The sequence below is a fragment of the Stylophora pistillata genome, chromosome 11 (genome assembly GCF_964205215.1).
Source record: "Stylophora pistillata chromosome 11, jaStyPist1.2, whole genome shotgun sequence".
NCBI classification, from domain to species: domain Eukaryota; kingdom Metazoa; phylum Cnidaria; class Anthozoa; order Scleractinia; family Pocilloporidae; genus Stylophora; species Stylophora pistillata.
Genome location: NC_142529.1, coordinates 11141802 through 11156283, shown reverse-complemented (window position 1 = coordinate 11156283; position 14482 = coordinate 11141802). Strand labels below are relative to the sequence as shown.

The window sequence follows — 14482 nt, the reverse complement described above, 5'->3', positions numbered from 1 at the left end:
GTGAAACGTTTTGTCCGTGGAAACGACCAGAAAAGTATGGATTTTGTCCTGCATCATATGTTATTTTTTTTACTTAACCGCATACATGACCGTCTGGCAGGAGAAATTTGTTTTCATGATAGGCGTCGTCGAGCCCATTTCGATAAAGGTCCATTGCAAGTAGCCTAAGGAATTAGTTTCACGTAAGCTTTCAAGGTCAGCGGTTCAGGTTGCCTGCATATTCAGAAGTGTAACCTACATGCAATACCTATGCATGCTGATATTATAAAACGATAAAATTGGTTGTATTGAAAGCATTCGGTGTAGCATTTGACGTTTCCCCGTTATTTCGGTGCTTGGTATGTAAAAGAAGAGAAAGTTTAGCATATCTATTAAAAAAAGGATTTGGTGTTATCTAATTTCATCTTATCCTGGATATGCAACACAAATGGATTTTTATTTATATACACAGCACGAAAACGCAAATTTACGTCGGCTTAAACGCGACGTAAATGCAACGTAAGTTTAGATTTACGCGATTTTACGCTCACGTAGACGAACCGTAAAGTTAACCTTTAATCAATGGCCTAAAGGTGCGTAAATGAACACATTTACGATTGACGTAAAGTTGGCGGAATTTTGACGTAAAGCCGCTTTTAAACAACAGCGTAAAGGCAGTTTAATAGTTCTGTAAAAGTAAATTTACGCTTCTTTACAGTGCAATTTCTTTAGCATAAAGTTTGCGGAATTGTGAGGCACGGTCATTTCACTCACGTATCGTTAAGCGTGAATGATCACTTCCGTCATATTAAGGAACTTCACCAAGGCGTAACCAGCTAAGTCTCATTTGCGCCCTCAATTTCAGATAAGGTAAGCACCCAATTTATCCGCCAGCTCCACGTTAAACATGTGGTAGCTGTTGAGAACTATAAAACAGTTCTCCCACCGCGTGCGTATGGAGATAAGATCATTTGTAACCTGTGTGCTCAAAAAATAGTAAACAACTCTAATGACAACACTAAAGCACACATATTACAATCCCGTGGTACGGCTCATATCGTACGCATGCGCACAACCATATCACCCGTAAAGTGGCAGCCATGGACAGCTGTTCCGCCCTTGTTGTGGCTTATTAGCATGGCATAGCCAGCAGGGTCTGTATTTGCAAACGCAAGCTTTTGAACGAATCAATTGAAGTCCTCTTAGTGATGGCACTGAATGTTACCATGACATACAATAAGATATTTACATACCGACCTTTAATATGCCTTTACGCGGGTAGTGTAAAATTGATCTTAAAGAGCACTTTAAGCGGCGATGTAAACAAGCGTAAAGCTGATTAGACACCTTTACGCTTGATTTTCATGCTGTGATAACTGATCAAATAAAATGCATCAGCACCTATTGTTGCAGTGGCGTAATTATTTGGTTGATTACAAAACCTTTACCCTTTGACCTTCACAAACAGTCGGGTGAATGTATGCGGCGCTGGAAATATTTATTGCAAGAAATAATACATGAAAGTAAAAGTACCTGAAGTAGAGTAATACACTTAAAAAAATACACTAAAAATGAAAAATATATATTCTTGAAGCATCTTGAAGTAAATGACATTTTGGTCATGAGGTTCTTAAAATAGAATGAAAAGTCACCAAAAAATCGCAAACAATAGCACAAATTATCTTATTTATTCGTTCAGAACTCAGGTTGCCTAAAAGCGCTTAGCTGCATAGATTTTATTTGATAACTCCAAAGCAGGCTGTCTGTAGTGTCTATAGCTTCATGATTTGACGGGTACCATATTATTAGACAAAATTCAGTTAGAGAACTAAATATTTGGCCACAGCTTGAAAGGGCTCAGATCTTGGCGAGTCTTAGGCTGCCTCGTGCTAGTACCCAGTGTTTCAAAGTTCACTTCAATGCAGGATCTGAAAAAACGAGACAAATAAGAAAATCTAAAATTTATCGCCATTCATTTAAGAAACTCTGCTCACGTTTTTCCCAAATCAATGCAGATAACATTGTTATGGAAAAAAACCATTGCCAACATCACACCACGAACTCACAAAAAAACCGAGAGAAAGATAGGGGTAATGTTTCCCGGCCTTTCTATCCAATTTACATCGTCGCAATATAAAAAAAAAAATGGTCTCTGAATCGAGGTACATATGTTTTATTTCACGTAGATAAAACTCAGAGAAATATTGTATGGAGCCATTTCCTAGCTAAACGGACCTATCAAATTAGCGTCATGTACGATATTATAAAAAAATACTCGTAATTTGTCAAGTGGTAGTTTGTCATTGATACCAGTAACTGTTTTCAACATAAGCAAGTAACAGCTTAGAACGTATTGAAAATTTGCATTAATTTTTTTAATAAATCAGAAAGAAACTTTGCGGCATAGAAATTTTATGGTAACTAGATCTAATTGGTTAAAAATCATTAACAGTGGGGACTTACCCCAAAAAAATGAAAATCCCGAAAGAATAAAAAAAAAACATTGAAGATTTTTCGAGACCGTCCTCAAAAACTGCACAACGGGATTTCCCAATATAATTAGCATTATGACACCGATTGCCACGTCACGTCACGTCACGCCCACTATTTCAAACCCCTATCCCTACTTAATAACATGCGTAAAAACGTACGACTGCAAAGGGGAGCGCTCTTCTATATATTGCCAGTTAGACGGCCTAAGAAAGCGTTTCCATCCACCTTAGTCTTGGTAAAGGTGAGCTTATTTAGAGATAACACAAGCTATTGTAAATGGTAACTGAGATTTTGATACGACATCCTATTTAAGACCAAAATATCGAGAATAACGCCATGATATGTATTTCTAGTGCGAAAGTACTTGTGAACTGGAAACTGGGGTTATATTTGTTGTTAGTATCAATTTGCCAATTTATACGCCTAACGGTTAAATAACGGTTGACGGTTAACGCCACTGAGACCCTCTCAACTGTGCTGTTACGTTAGGTTGAGCGCGAGATCTCTCCCAAACCCTGGTTTGGCTAAGACTTCTACTATTAACCTGTAATCAACCAGACCGGCTCGGCGGCAAACACCTGGTCTGTGCATCACTGTATTCCTTTACTATGGCAAGTGGGAAAACAGAGAAGACTTCTGGAAACAGCTTTATTAAAAGGATCACGGAAAATAATCGATGTATTTCTCTTCACAGCATATTTTACCTTCAGTCTTTTGATTGGTCAGCGGTAACCAGCCGCGACTCCACCCTTGCGATAATCTGCCAATGCGAGTAGCTCTCCGTCATCCTTTCGCACGACAAGTTGAACCACGCCCATGATCTGCAATGGCGTTCCTGAAAGAGAAAGAGAACTAACGCTTTAGCTGCGTTGTAACCCTAACCTGAACCTTCCTACTGGTGTAACAGTCCGACCACTAAAAGAAAAATGATGGATTTGTTGCCACGGTGATTTTATCACTGTAGTACTGCGGGCGCACCGGACAGAGAGACGTATAAAACGTGGCTTGGTCTTTTGCTGTATTTTGAGAAATTGGTGGAATTAAATGGTGCAGTCTACAACCACGCGAGTGAAACATTGGCTTTTCTAACATTTGAGAGCAAGCTGGACTCCAAGTTAGAGTACAGAATTAAACGTCGAGTTCTAAAATAAAACTGTAATCACCTGTGAATAAAGCGGTATCATTTGTGATTCGCTTGTGTCCGTAACGCTTCAATCCTTTGATGTACTTTTCTGGAAAATTTGGTTCAACTAAGACAATGCTTGGGAATAATTGACTGTGAAGACGTGGCTTGGATACAGCATCCTTTAAACTATCTCCAAACCAGAAGTAGTTCATAAGTACCTATGGAGATACAAGGTATGCGTAGGCAAGGAGCTTAAAAGGCTTCTGCGCATCTCCCGTGACTGCTCAGGTAAGGGACACGGTGGCAAAATGAGTGCACATGCTGAACAGATAGGGTGTGTTCAGGGAGCATTTTGTGACACTAGGCATGAAGGAATTTCGTTGAGGAATGAACAGATTATCGTTTTTCACTTTTTTGTCAACCAAGTAGAAAATTTGATAGAATTTGCTCTGGTGGAAAAATCTGGAGGGTAAATAGCATTCTTAAAATAAAATTTTATCGTAAGCAGTTTTAAATTTGTCCAGACGGCTAAAGCAAGGTAACTCCCCTCGAGCGTAATAACCTTGCCTCTAAGTGAACACACTTGAGGGTGTGTGGGCAATGTACTTGAGGCGACATGGCAATAAAGCGACTTTACCGACAACCTAAAGGTAAATACATTCCAAATGAAAGTTAACAAATACTGACCTGTGATAACGCAGTTGCGATGTATTTTCCTCCCGCAGCTCCAATAACCATTCTAACATTCCCTTCCCCATCTAGTATGATGGAAGGAGAAGCAAGAGACATCGGTCGTTTACGAGGTCTCAGAGAATCCGTTTGCAAATTGTATTCGTTAACATACAGGTTTACAGCATCCCACAACTGATCATTGTAAATGATTCCGAGTTCCAAGCTGCGCATTTTTGCTCCAAAACTGAATAAGAACCAAAAAGCGTTTACTAAATAGACTGTTTATAAAATTACTCTAACAAAAGAAGAATTCTTTGGTGATGGTGTCAACAACAGCAAGAAAGGTGAAGATAATTATGATAATGATATTAATGATAAAAATGATCACCATTACTCTTATTATATATGATTCGTGCTAATAAGCATGGAGCTACTAGTTACTCTCCGTTTTTACAAAAGGAATTTAGTTATCTAATGGTATGATTCAGTGTTCTCCAATCATATGGCAGGTCAGAGCCACCTTAATTTTTGGGATTGTTAAAGGCGGCTCAGTTTAAAAGGCTACCGAAAACATTATTGCAAAACTGTAAAGGTTAGGTGAAGGTATCTGTAAGTAATTATATTTTACACACTATTTATTGATTGACGTCGTTATGGAAACAGCATTTCCTTCTTTATCCAGTACAGACAAGTGAGTTGTACCATCTGTGACGTCAATATGATAGTTAATAGGTCCATAATAATCATAAGGATGGGTCTTGTCATCTATTTTTTGCCGGAGTCTTTCTCCTTCTTCAGGATCCAGCATTTGGCGAACGACCTGTTAAAGAAGATGGGTCGTAAACATTCCAGATCAGATAGAATGGTAAGCTAATCCTGGATGGAAGTTTCAAAAATCATCCAACAATAAGTATTCAAAAAAGTAAAAAGTTTAACGAGAGATTTAAGATAATTGTTTATGGGTTACCTCGTCTACTTTATCGTCAAACGCAGGATCTGTGAGATACGTTTCCCTCGCGGCTACAAAATTGAATGCTTCAATCATTCGGTGATAGGTCCGAGCAGGGTGTTTTTTCATGTCATCTGGTCCAAAATTGTAACCTTTTTAAACAAGTAAATAATAGGCCAGCTACATTACTGTCAAAAATTTATTGTAAAAGTGGTTTTAGAGCACTTTTCTATGGTCGTACAAGCAACGCGATCTAGATAGTCTTTAAGACCATATTTTGCTATGACAAAGAAAAAGGAGATATTAGTTCTTTTCCTGATAGAGTTTAAAATGAACTAAGCTGACTCACCCTTGAGAATGTTAAGAATGTCAATCAAGGCTACTCCTCCTGCAGGGGGTGGGACGGTCAGAAATTTGTATCCCTTCACCCCGGGCATGTCCGTCTCCAATGCTTTGAGCTCAGATGCTTTGTAGTTTTTTAAATCTTTTAAGGAAATCTTGGAGCCAGCAGATCTGAGATCTTTAACAATCTTTGAATTTTGATAAATATTTTAGTTTTTGTAAGTCAAAATTTCAAATAGTTAGTTTATTTTTCCTTTATCATTTCATTTGGCTGTTTGTTAGTAGCCTCATCGGCTTATCGTTATTTTGATATCGTTATCGTTACTCCCGATACCGTTGCTTCGTCAAAATCGTTGCTTCCTAAATGCCTTGCGACATACGACCATAATCTTCATCGATTTGTACTACCATCATCATCATCATTACTGTTACTATCAGTTTCATTGTCCATAATTCAGTCCTTATGGCGATAACATCCTTTCGCTTACCTTGTTGTTTATTCTTACCATGAATCACGCTCTAGGTGAGAGAACACATCGTTTAACTATACCAAATAAGGACTTACTCAACAGCAGCTCAATTAAGAAGAATCATCTAAAAGCTTAAAATCGCCTGGCCAAAAATTCTGCTGTGAAAACATAGGCTAGTCATCGCAATCTTCAAAATTGAGATGACATTAATCTTGATGTCATGTTACCTGCTGCGCCATTTTCCCTCGATAGAAAACATCAGCACCGCCCTCAGCTATCTTAGTTAAAGTTTTTCCATATTTTGTTCGCTTTATCAAGTCGCCATCCTTAATGAATTGACCGTTTGGCTTAAACAACTCCCTATAAGAGAATCCAAAGGGGCTTTGTAACAGAAAACATCTTACATCATTAACAAATATTTCTGCGACAGATTACTAAGAATAGACAAATTAAGCTGAATCATTGAGATGAGAGCAGTTCTGAGAATGACTGTTGTTGACAGTAGTGACTGACGTTTCCAAAACATGAAACTGAGAAATTTTGCATCGAAGTAAAGTCAAGTCAAGTCAACTTGACTCAATAATGACTTCTGCATAGGTTGTCGAAACATCATTCGCAGATACTGATAATAGTGTTTTTATTTCATTTTGTTCACCACCACGCATTGCTATGCTACTAAACATACACACTATCGCTGACGAAATAGAAAACAAATAGCGTAGCCAATCAGAATGCAACATTCGTCAAAGAGTGCTTCTAGACTAGGACAAATAACCAGCTGGAGAGTGTGAACCTGATTTTGAATAACACAAAAGTCTCTCATTCTAGTTCAGAAGGAACTGCCAGCAACTAGAAGTCAGATTTTAGGTATTCAGGGGTTAACAACCTGTCTTTACAAGGTATAGTTTGGAACAAAAAAGAATAGACCACCCTAACCCTATTAGATGGTAAAAATAGATGAAAAAAAAAATAGTATCAATTGATTTTATTTGTCGTGAAAACTTTTAAGCTCATATTCAAGAGAGGCCACACAATCCTTCACACAAGAAGTTTCTAGCATTTTAGTAAGACAGTAATGTCTGTGCAATTTGAACGAGTAAACATTAGACAATGGACTTAAAATCCATGAATATCTTGGTTCTTCTTGATTCATTGGTTTATCTACGTATTGAACTGTATATTTTTTTCCTATAGATTTTCCTACATAGAGTCAAATTTAAGCAATAGAATAGATTATTCCAGGCTCTTTAACGCGACAACGCCACGCGGGATGTTGGGAGATTACTCGGAAAGCTTATAAATAACTCGCCTTGGGCTCGTATTCTCCCAACATGTCAAGTGGCTAGCTTTATCACGCTATAGAGCCAGGAAAAAAATGCTTTCTATTACTTTTAAGACATAATTAGTCACATGCAGGTTCTATAACCTGATAAAGCATCCGCTTGGAAACTTAATTAACCAATCACACGATGCGCGCGATGTTCATTATGTTATAATAGATGATAGTGCCCACCTTAATCCTGGATCATTTGTCACATTTGGTGCGTTCTTTTCAATAGCGGCTAAGATGGCCGGAGTCGCGGGGAAACCATTGGTAGCAATCTCAATGGCAGGTTGAAACAGATCTTTCCAGGGCAGTCGGCCAAACTTTTTCCAGGCCATCTCAAACCCTCGCAATTCACCAGGTACACCGATGAACTCCCCTTCTCCAGGGTTTCTCGTTTTGATCTCTTTTAGGAAATTTAAATTACAACTGAGTCATGGCATTGTCGTGAAACATTACGAAATGAAATAGAATGAAAAAAAGAAAGAAAACAACGACGGAGATAAAGATTCGCGTAGATCTTCTCTTAGTTTCACGCCTTCTGGATGGGATGCTGAGTCTATCACTTGTTCCCCTGAAGCATTTCAAATTTCCCCAAGAAGTTCCATCCTTATTATCCATTTATACTCCAGGCACTGTGATAGGAAAGTGAGTCCCTAAAGATCATAACGACTTGAAACGACTGTACCTCGGGCCGGACCTCTTGATCCGGGGACTCTCGCAAGGAGAAACGCTCGCACTGATGAAATGAATATCAAGGAAATAAACTAGGAAAGACACATGCCATGAATATCAATATGAAATCTTTGCGGTTTTGCTTTGGTCTCACCTCTTTCTTTCCACTCAAACATGAGATGTTGGATGTCTCTCATGGTTTCTGCTTTTTCAAGGGCTGCAACCGTTTCTCTAAAATTGATCGCCCTTGTCTTTCCTATGATTAAGACTAGTATGTTAGTGTTTCGGTTATATTACGTTTCGGCGAGATCAAGTAAAAGGCCTAGAGCTGTCCTATTGGCCTTCCTTGTTTCAAACGGAGTTCTTTCAACATTTTAGCTTGAAACATATTTTCTTTCGAGAAAATTTTTACATGTGATGGCGTGTTTCTTTTTAACATGTTATCAAGAGACACCTCGTGAGATTTCCAGGCGAGGAATGATTCAACACTAAGGATACGTTATTTCTAAGCCCTCCAGGAGCCTCTGAAACCCTCTTCTTCACATGAGCGATCTAAGTATAGCCAGGAAGGAATTACCCCAGGTGTAGGGGGCTGAATTACTTTATCTTTCGCTCTGATGAAGGGTTAGCGTTCGAGACGTTAGCTTTACAAAGTCCCTACGACGCTAAAGTTACGTTATCAACTCAGTGGATAAAACTTGTTACCCAATGTAAATTGAATGTGGCTTAGGAAGGTGGTGGAAGAGAGGAAGTAACATGATCTAATATTAACATTGATTACGATTATGTAGCTTTTGCCAGCAGCAGACGAAAGTGCTTAAACTGAATCTCTTTACCACTTTTTGTGCATAATGAAAAACAACTAAAGACAAATATATCATAAAGCTCTCTCAAGTGGTTTAAGGAAACAAGCAACAATTTGTATCAGCCACAATGAATATAATTTAACGAGCATCATCATTTTTTTTAGGGCTTTTTTGAGTGAAATTCTAAAACTTAAAGGTGCCTATCAAGCTGATTCTTTAATTTTTGTTTTTCTGTTTTTTTTTAATCGATATGTTCTACAGGAGAAACAAAGGATTCTTTGAGAAAAGAGAAAACTCTGAGCTAAATTGATTCTGGCTAATGCAAGCAAGAAACCATTATATTCCTCTTTTAGAAAAAAAGTGAATTAATCGCAGTCTAAACAATTTAATTTCTAATAAAAATAATAATAATAATAATAGCAGTATTAATAATAATGATATATTAATAATAATTCCCTTGGACAGAAAACCGTCACCAGGAAGACCAGGAAGACACAAAAGTACGCTGCTCTACGCTGGGAGCTTAAACAGCAATACCTTGGATTCGAGATATGTTAAGTCAACTTAATTGTAGATGTCTTATGGGGATATTCTAAGAATGTTGGAATAAGTGTTAGAGAATTGTTAGGTGCAAAGAGAGGGAGAGAAGTCCTTCGTCAGTTGCAGAATGCTGTCCTTAGCGCCAGTCCGAACATCGCCAGAACCTTTAAGGTTCTTAGTTAGCATAGAGCTCTCGCACATGCCCGCCAGCGAGCTACTTAAGGACTCATATAGGTTTTTATGGTGCATTATTTGTTTAGATTATTGATTTTATGTGACTTTTTCCTTTTATAGTAGATTAGCAATTTCATATAATTTTAGTAGTAAATAAGACGTAGGCTCGCCACGGTCAACGCCTAGCCTGAATGAGTAGGATCGGCACTCACTAAAATAAACTGTTTAAAATTGTACCTTAATAATATTTAGAAAATAACGTTAACGACTTTTGAATTTAGGAGGTGAAGGAATATTCCGAAGTAGACATAAATTTGAAAAAAAAATTCAGCTTGTATGATTTCGAATCAAAATGGCGCTTAAGTATCACTACTAAAGCGTGGCACAAGATCCTCGATCATCGAAGCGAGTCATATTTTTGTTGTGACCACTGAAGTGTTACTACAAGGTGTAAATCCTTTTTCTATTACAAACGTATTATTGACCAAGTGTCAGTTCAAGATGGCTGGATATCGTTTGAGCTCTCTTTTTGGCGTTTTTATGGACTTCGACTTTGTCTTCGTCCAAAGAAGAGAAGGCTAATATACAGTTGCCTTGACCAATCACATAGAATCGATTACATAGCAAAAATACTTCGCTTTGATATAATCGTGAATGACTTGTTTAATTGTAGAGCCGGGAGAAAAACTATACCAACTGTGTTTGTCGCACAATCAACCCTAGAATAAGTCATTTATGTTTTCTTTGTTTTTTATATTTTTTCGCGACTCCATTACCTACATTATGCAAAAATTTCGAACTTTGTAAGTCCGCTTTCTGTTGTTGCTGTTATTTGTCGTGTGCGTTTATGTTTTTTGTTGTTGTTGTTGTTGTTTGTTTGTTTGTTTGACGTAGGAACAATATCCCGACAATCCCGGGCGGGTAAGATAGGCCCATCTCTGAACATCAGACAGCCAATCAGAACAGAGGATTTGCTTCCTATTGCCCACGGGAGCTGCCAGCTATATATTTAATAAAACTGCGGCATAGTTGATGGCGCAGAAGTTAATAAACCATTTGGATGGGAAAGAAACTCACCACTTTTCTTGTCATAAATGATCATGAATCCTCCACCTCCAATACCCGCTGAATGAGCATTCACTACACCCACACACAGAGCAGTTGCAATGGCGGCGTCTACGGCATTTCCATTTTTATCGCGTAAAATTTCTGCGCCGTATTCTGAGCACTTCTTGTAATCTGCCGACACAGCCGCAGTTTTGAACTCTAGGGGTTCTGAAGGCGGTGCCATAGGTGGACTAGAAAATAAATATCTTTAGCAAATTGAACCTTATGCCTGGTTTCCGGATCTTTCTATTTCCACAAAAACTAGGGCGATGGTATGGGAAACATGATATCAACTTCGGAATAGCTCCGATCGTCTTTGCACTGTTTCAGACAGTTGAGGAGATCCAGGCCATAACGTTTATTGTTCTATATCTCACAAAGTACTTGCGGTAAATATATTTCAATGTACTGTACGTCCTGTAAGTGTTTATCTACGATATTTACTCACTTGTTTGTTTTCAAAAAACGAGGGAACGAGAGAGGCTTTAAGGTGAGCGAGTAAGGTGAAAACACGTAAGCCGATCCTCCACTCGGCAATGTTTCAAACAATAAGTTTATAATGTCTGAGCGTTTCAGCGACCTGTAAAGGTACGTATTTATAGTTGTACTACTGGCTCTAGGACGTACTTAAGACCTCGGGCAGAAAATTTACCAATACAGACTTCCCACTCAGTAGAAACTGTTTGTATAGTCATTTTGAGTCACAATTATCAGTTTCCAAGTAGCAACTTCAACAAACGATTATTACAGCTGAAATTCAGATTCTAATAAATGGCAGTATTTACAGATAAATTTGTAAGAAAGAGAGACAAAGAAGGAAATATCACAACAGGTTTATGAATGGAAGACTGTATAAAGTTGACTGCCAATTAACTGCCAATGATGGGCGATCGTATAGAGCCTTAGTGGGGAATCAGATAAACATCAAATATTGACAGCTCCCTAAAGTAGATGTTAGTGGTGTATCTAGTGAGACGTCAAGATAATCAAGTACTGTTGTAAAGCTGATCGTCTCATGATCATGTTTTGTGGGATTGATTTCTATCTTGTTATTGCTGTTTATCATGAAGGAATTAGCATATTGAAGTATTTTGTATCCACCAGGCGATATTTGACTCCCTCAGAAATTAACCATGTTCAATTTTTTTTTCTTCTTGTTTGATAAAATGTGAAAATTTTCATAGCAGTAACTCGCAAATGCCAACAGACGATAACGCTATTTTAAATTTTTCCCACATCATTGAATATAATTTGATCCAAGAAAATGTTTCACATTCTTGTTGTGATCAGTTTGCGCAGGATCCTTTGTTTTATTGCTTTCCTACCAATATTCCTATTGAGAAATGTTGCAATACCCTTCTTTTCCGAATCCGAACTGATTTCTTTGCTTTTGCTATCTACCCTTATGTGTGATTTGTTTCGAACCCTACTTTTGGAAAGGGACATCTGAGAAACATTACACTGAGCAAACAAATCGATCAGAAACTTGTCAACGTTTCGCTTGATCAAATTTTAAACATGTGATTCAAGAAATTACTTGTTTACAAAAACTGTAAGAACTCTAAAACAAATCGAACGCTAAGGATTTCATAGGTGTCTAAAATTTCTATGAGAGCATAACCAGCCCGGAATCATTATAATCTTTAGACAACAGGAAGAAATTAAATCATGGCAAAATCGACCGGTACCGTGAAATGCCAACTAACGATTTCCCCGTCATCATTGAGATCGATTGTTTTCTAAATAAGAGTTGTACACATAATTCAACAAATTAAACCAAAGCATTAGAGCGTGTTTGTTATTCTTTTATTTCTTACCTTCTTCTTTTTAACGGGGCTTCCTGTTGTGGGACGATCAAATTGCTTATAGCTTGATGAATCTGTCTACCAATTCCGGTTACATACACAACTCCTCCCAAGGCACACAATACTGTTACAACAGCGAGAAGCCGGCGACACACAAAATGCGATTTTCCGCCAGAAATTGTTGAATCGGCCATGGTCGTGAAATGCCAAGACCAGCCAGGGAATAAAAAGCCTTATTCTTCCCACTCGAGGGAAGTGGAAATTAATATTTAAAGCAATCTTACAAGCGTTCAGTAAGCTTAAATTTCACACTAGCTCTGAGTTTTCCACCTGCTATAAGACGCCCATTTCTTTCCCTGTGCTTAAAAAGCGTAAACAAACGTACAGGTTAATTTGAATTAACTCTTTTATTTATCCCAAAAGAAACTGACACAGCTATTCATGCAAAACAGTAGAACGGAATAACTCGCGAATCGTAGGCCCACGCCCGTGACAACCGCTTCGCTCTTATCTCTGCTCGCCGGAGGCCTTATCTGTATAGTCGTATAAGGCCTTATATGTATAGTCGTATAAGGCCTTATATGTATAGTCGCAGGGAACCTGCAGCAAACCTCCCCCCTCAAGACAAATTGGGGCGAAGTAAACGATTAGCAATCTCTCCCGGGTAGGTGGGCTATTTTTTCCCCCCTGACAGAGTTATCTTGCCTGCCTATGCGAGAAAAACCTGACTACCCAAGTCTCCCTACCGAGATGAAATCGCGATTCTCGTGTAAACAGCTTTTTAAACATTTCAAGTAAATAGCTGAGGAGTCAGTAGACTAGGGGAGGGGGAAGCTTCTTTTTTTTGAACAACGTAAACCGAACAGATGGGCTCCAAACATCTGAAAAAAAAAAATCAACTGGAGTAATCATTTCGATCCTATGGCGACCGATGGCTAGAGGCTTTGGAAAGGTGCAAAGTTGTGAGAATATCACTGGGACCTTGATAAATATTAGAAATTATTTCAAGATTCCCACAAACCGTACAAAACGTCAACATATTTGTCATATTCATCTCCAAAGACCTGATTGCGTTTTCCTCAACGTATGTGATGTTCATAGCCTCGTTTTCCGCCGCTCTCTCGTGTCCGGTCTTCGCTCCTCCTCGAGAAGAGTGGTTCGGGCGAAGGAGCACGGGTTCATATTCCCGAACAGCGTCGGAAATCGATTTTACCTGTTATATTAAAACTTCAAGTTCCAAGCAATCTCCGACTCCATCAAACTCATAGCCAGAAATTGTGGACGGCAAGCGGAAGTCAACGCGGGCGCAAAAATCAAAATAAAACAAAATGGCGGTTGGAGCGAATAAAAGAGTAAGTAAAGGCTATTACAAGGATTTAAATGATGTGAGCACTGCTGTTGAAAATAAAGTGAATAAAAAAACCTCCTCGGGTAAGTTGGAATACCAAACGAAAATATCTCACCTTCACTGTGATCAATCTCTTGAACCTTTTCTTGGCCTCTGACAAGATAGTGCCATTCTTTAATGGTGCTATAGGCCAAGGCAATTGCCTGGCTACTTTTCTTGCTTTTCTGTCACTTGCATATTGCAGTGAGATGTCCACAACGTTGATTTTCCAAGGTTCAAATTATTTAACTGGCGGTATATCAGACATGGCACATAAGAATATAATTATTTTAGCAAAAAATACCTTCCGCGTTGCCGCTTTTTTTTCGAAATTTATTTTCAGCGGCTTTTCTATTTTAATGTAAATACTTCGTGTATGGGGAATTACAATAGTTACTAAAACAAGGAATTACCTGGAATGAGCTGGAATGATCCAGAACGAGCTGGAATGACCAAGAATGACCAAGAATTACCCAAGAATGATCCATAAAAATGATTTTCGATTGAATTTGTCTCCATATACTTGATTTTAACTTGCTAAACAAACTCTTTACTTGTTCGCCGATGATACTAGTTTAATTTATGCAAACGGCGACCTCAAAAAACTTGAATCTGAGATTAACGAAGAACTTA

The 14482-nt window shown here is 38.3% G+C and overlaps 1 protein-coding gene across 1 annotated transcript; it reads right to left on the bottom strand.

Moving 5' to 3' along the window:
* Nucleotides 1-1458: 1458 nt before the first annotated feature.
* Nucleotides 1459-12726, bottom strand: LOC111336890 (glutathione hydrolase 1 proenzyme-like). The gene is made up of 12 exons (XM_088738947.1): nucleotides 12475-12726; nucleotides 10628-10848; nucleotides 8185-8286; nucleotides 7545-7761; nucleotides 6259-6391; nucleotides 5569-5749; nucleotides 5238-5371; nucleotides 4903-5090; nucleotides 4286-4514; nucleotides 3636-3816; nucleotides 3177-3307; nucleotides 1459-1907 (listed from the first exon to the last, which is right to left on the bottom strand). The coding sequence occupies exons 1-11, from the start codon at nucleotides 12654-12656 to the stop codon at nucleotides 3195-3197; spliced, it is 1881 nt and encodes a 626-aa protein (XP_088595073.1). The 5' UTR covers nucleotides 12657-12726; the 3' UTR covers nucleotides 1459-1907; nucleotides 3177-3194.
* Nucleotides 12727-14482: the final 1756 nt, after the last annotated feature.

What these genes read in the sequence shown, in the direction of transcription:
- LOC111336890 (XM_088738947.1), bottom strand. Translation starts at nt 12,656, where the DNA reads ATGGCCGATTCAACAATTTCTGGCGGAAAATCGCATTTTGTGTGTCGC. An exon ending in CATTTATGACAAGAAAAGTG is followed by an intron (nt 8,287 to 10,627) that starts GTGAGTTTCTTT and finishes TCTTAATCATAG; the next exon opens with GAAAGACAAGGGCGATCAAT. An exon ending in ACAAATGATCCAGGATTAAG is followed by an intron (nt 6,392 to 7,544) that starts GTGGGCACTATC and finishes ATTCTCTTATAG; the next exon opens with GGAGTTGTTTAAGCCAAACG.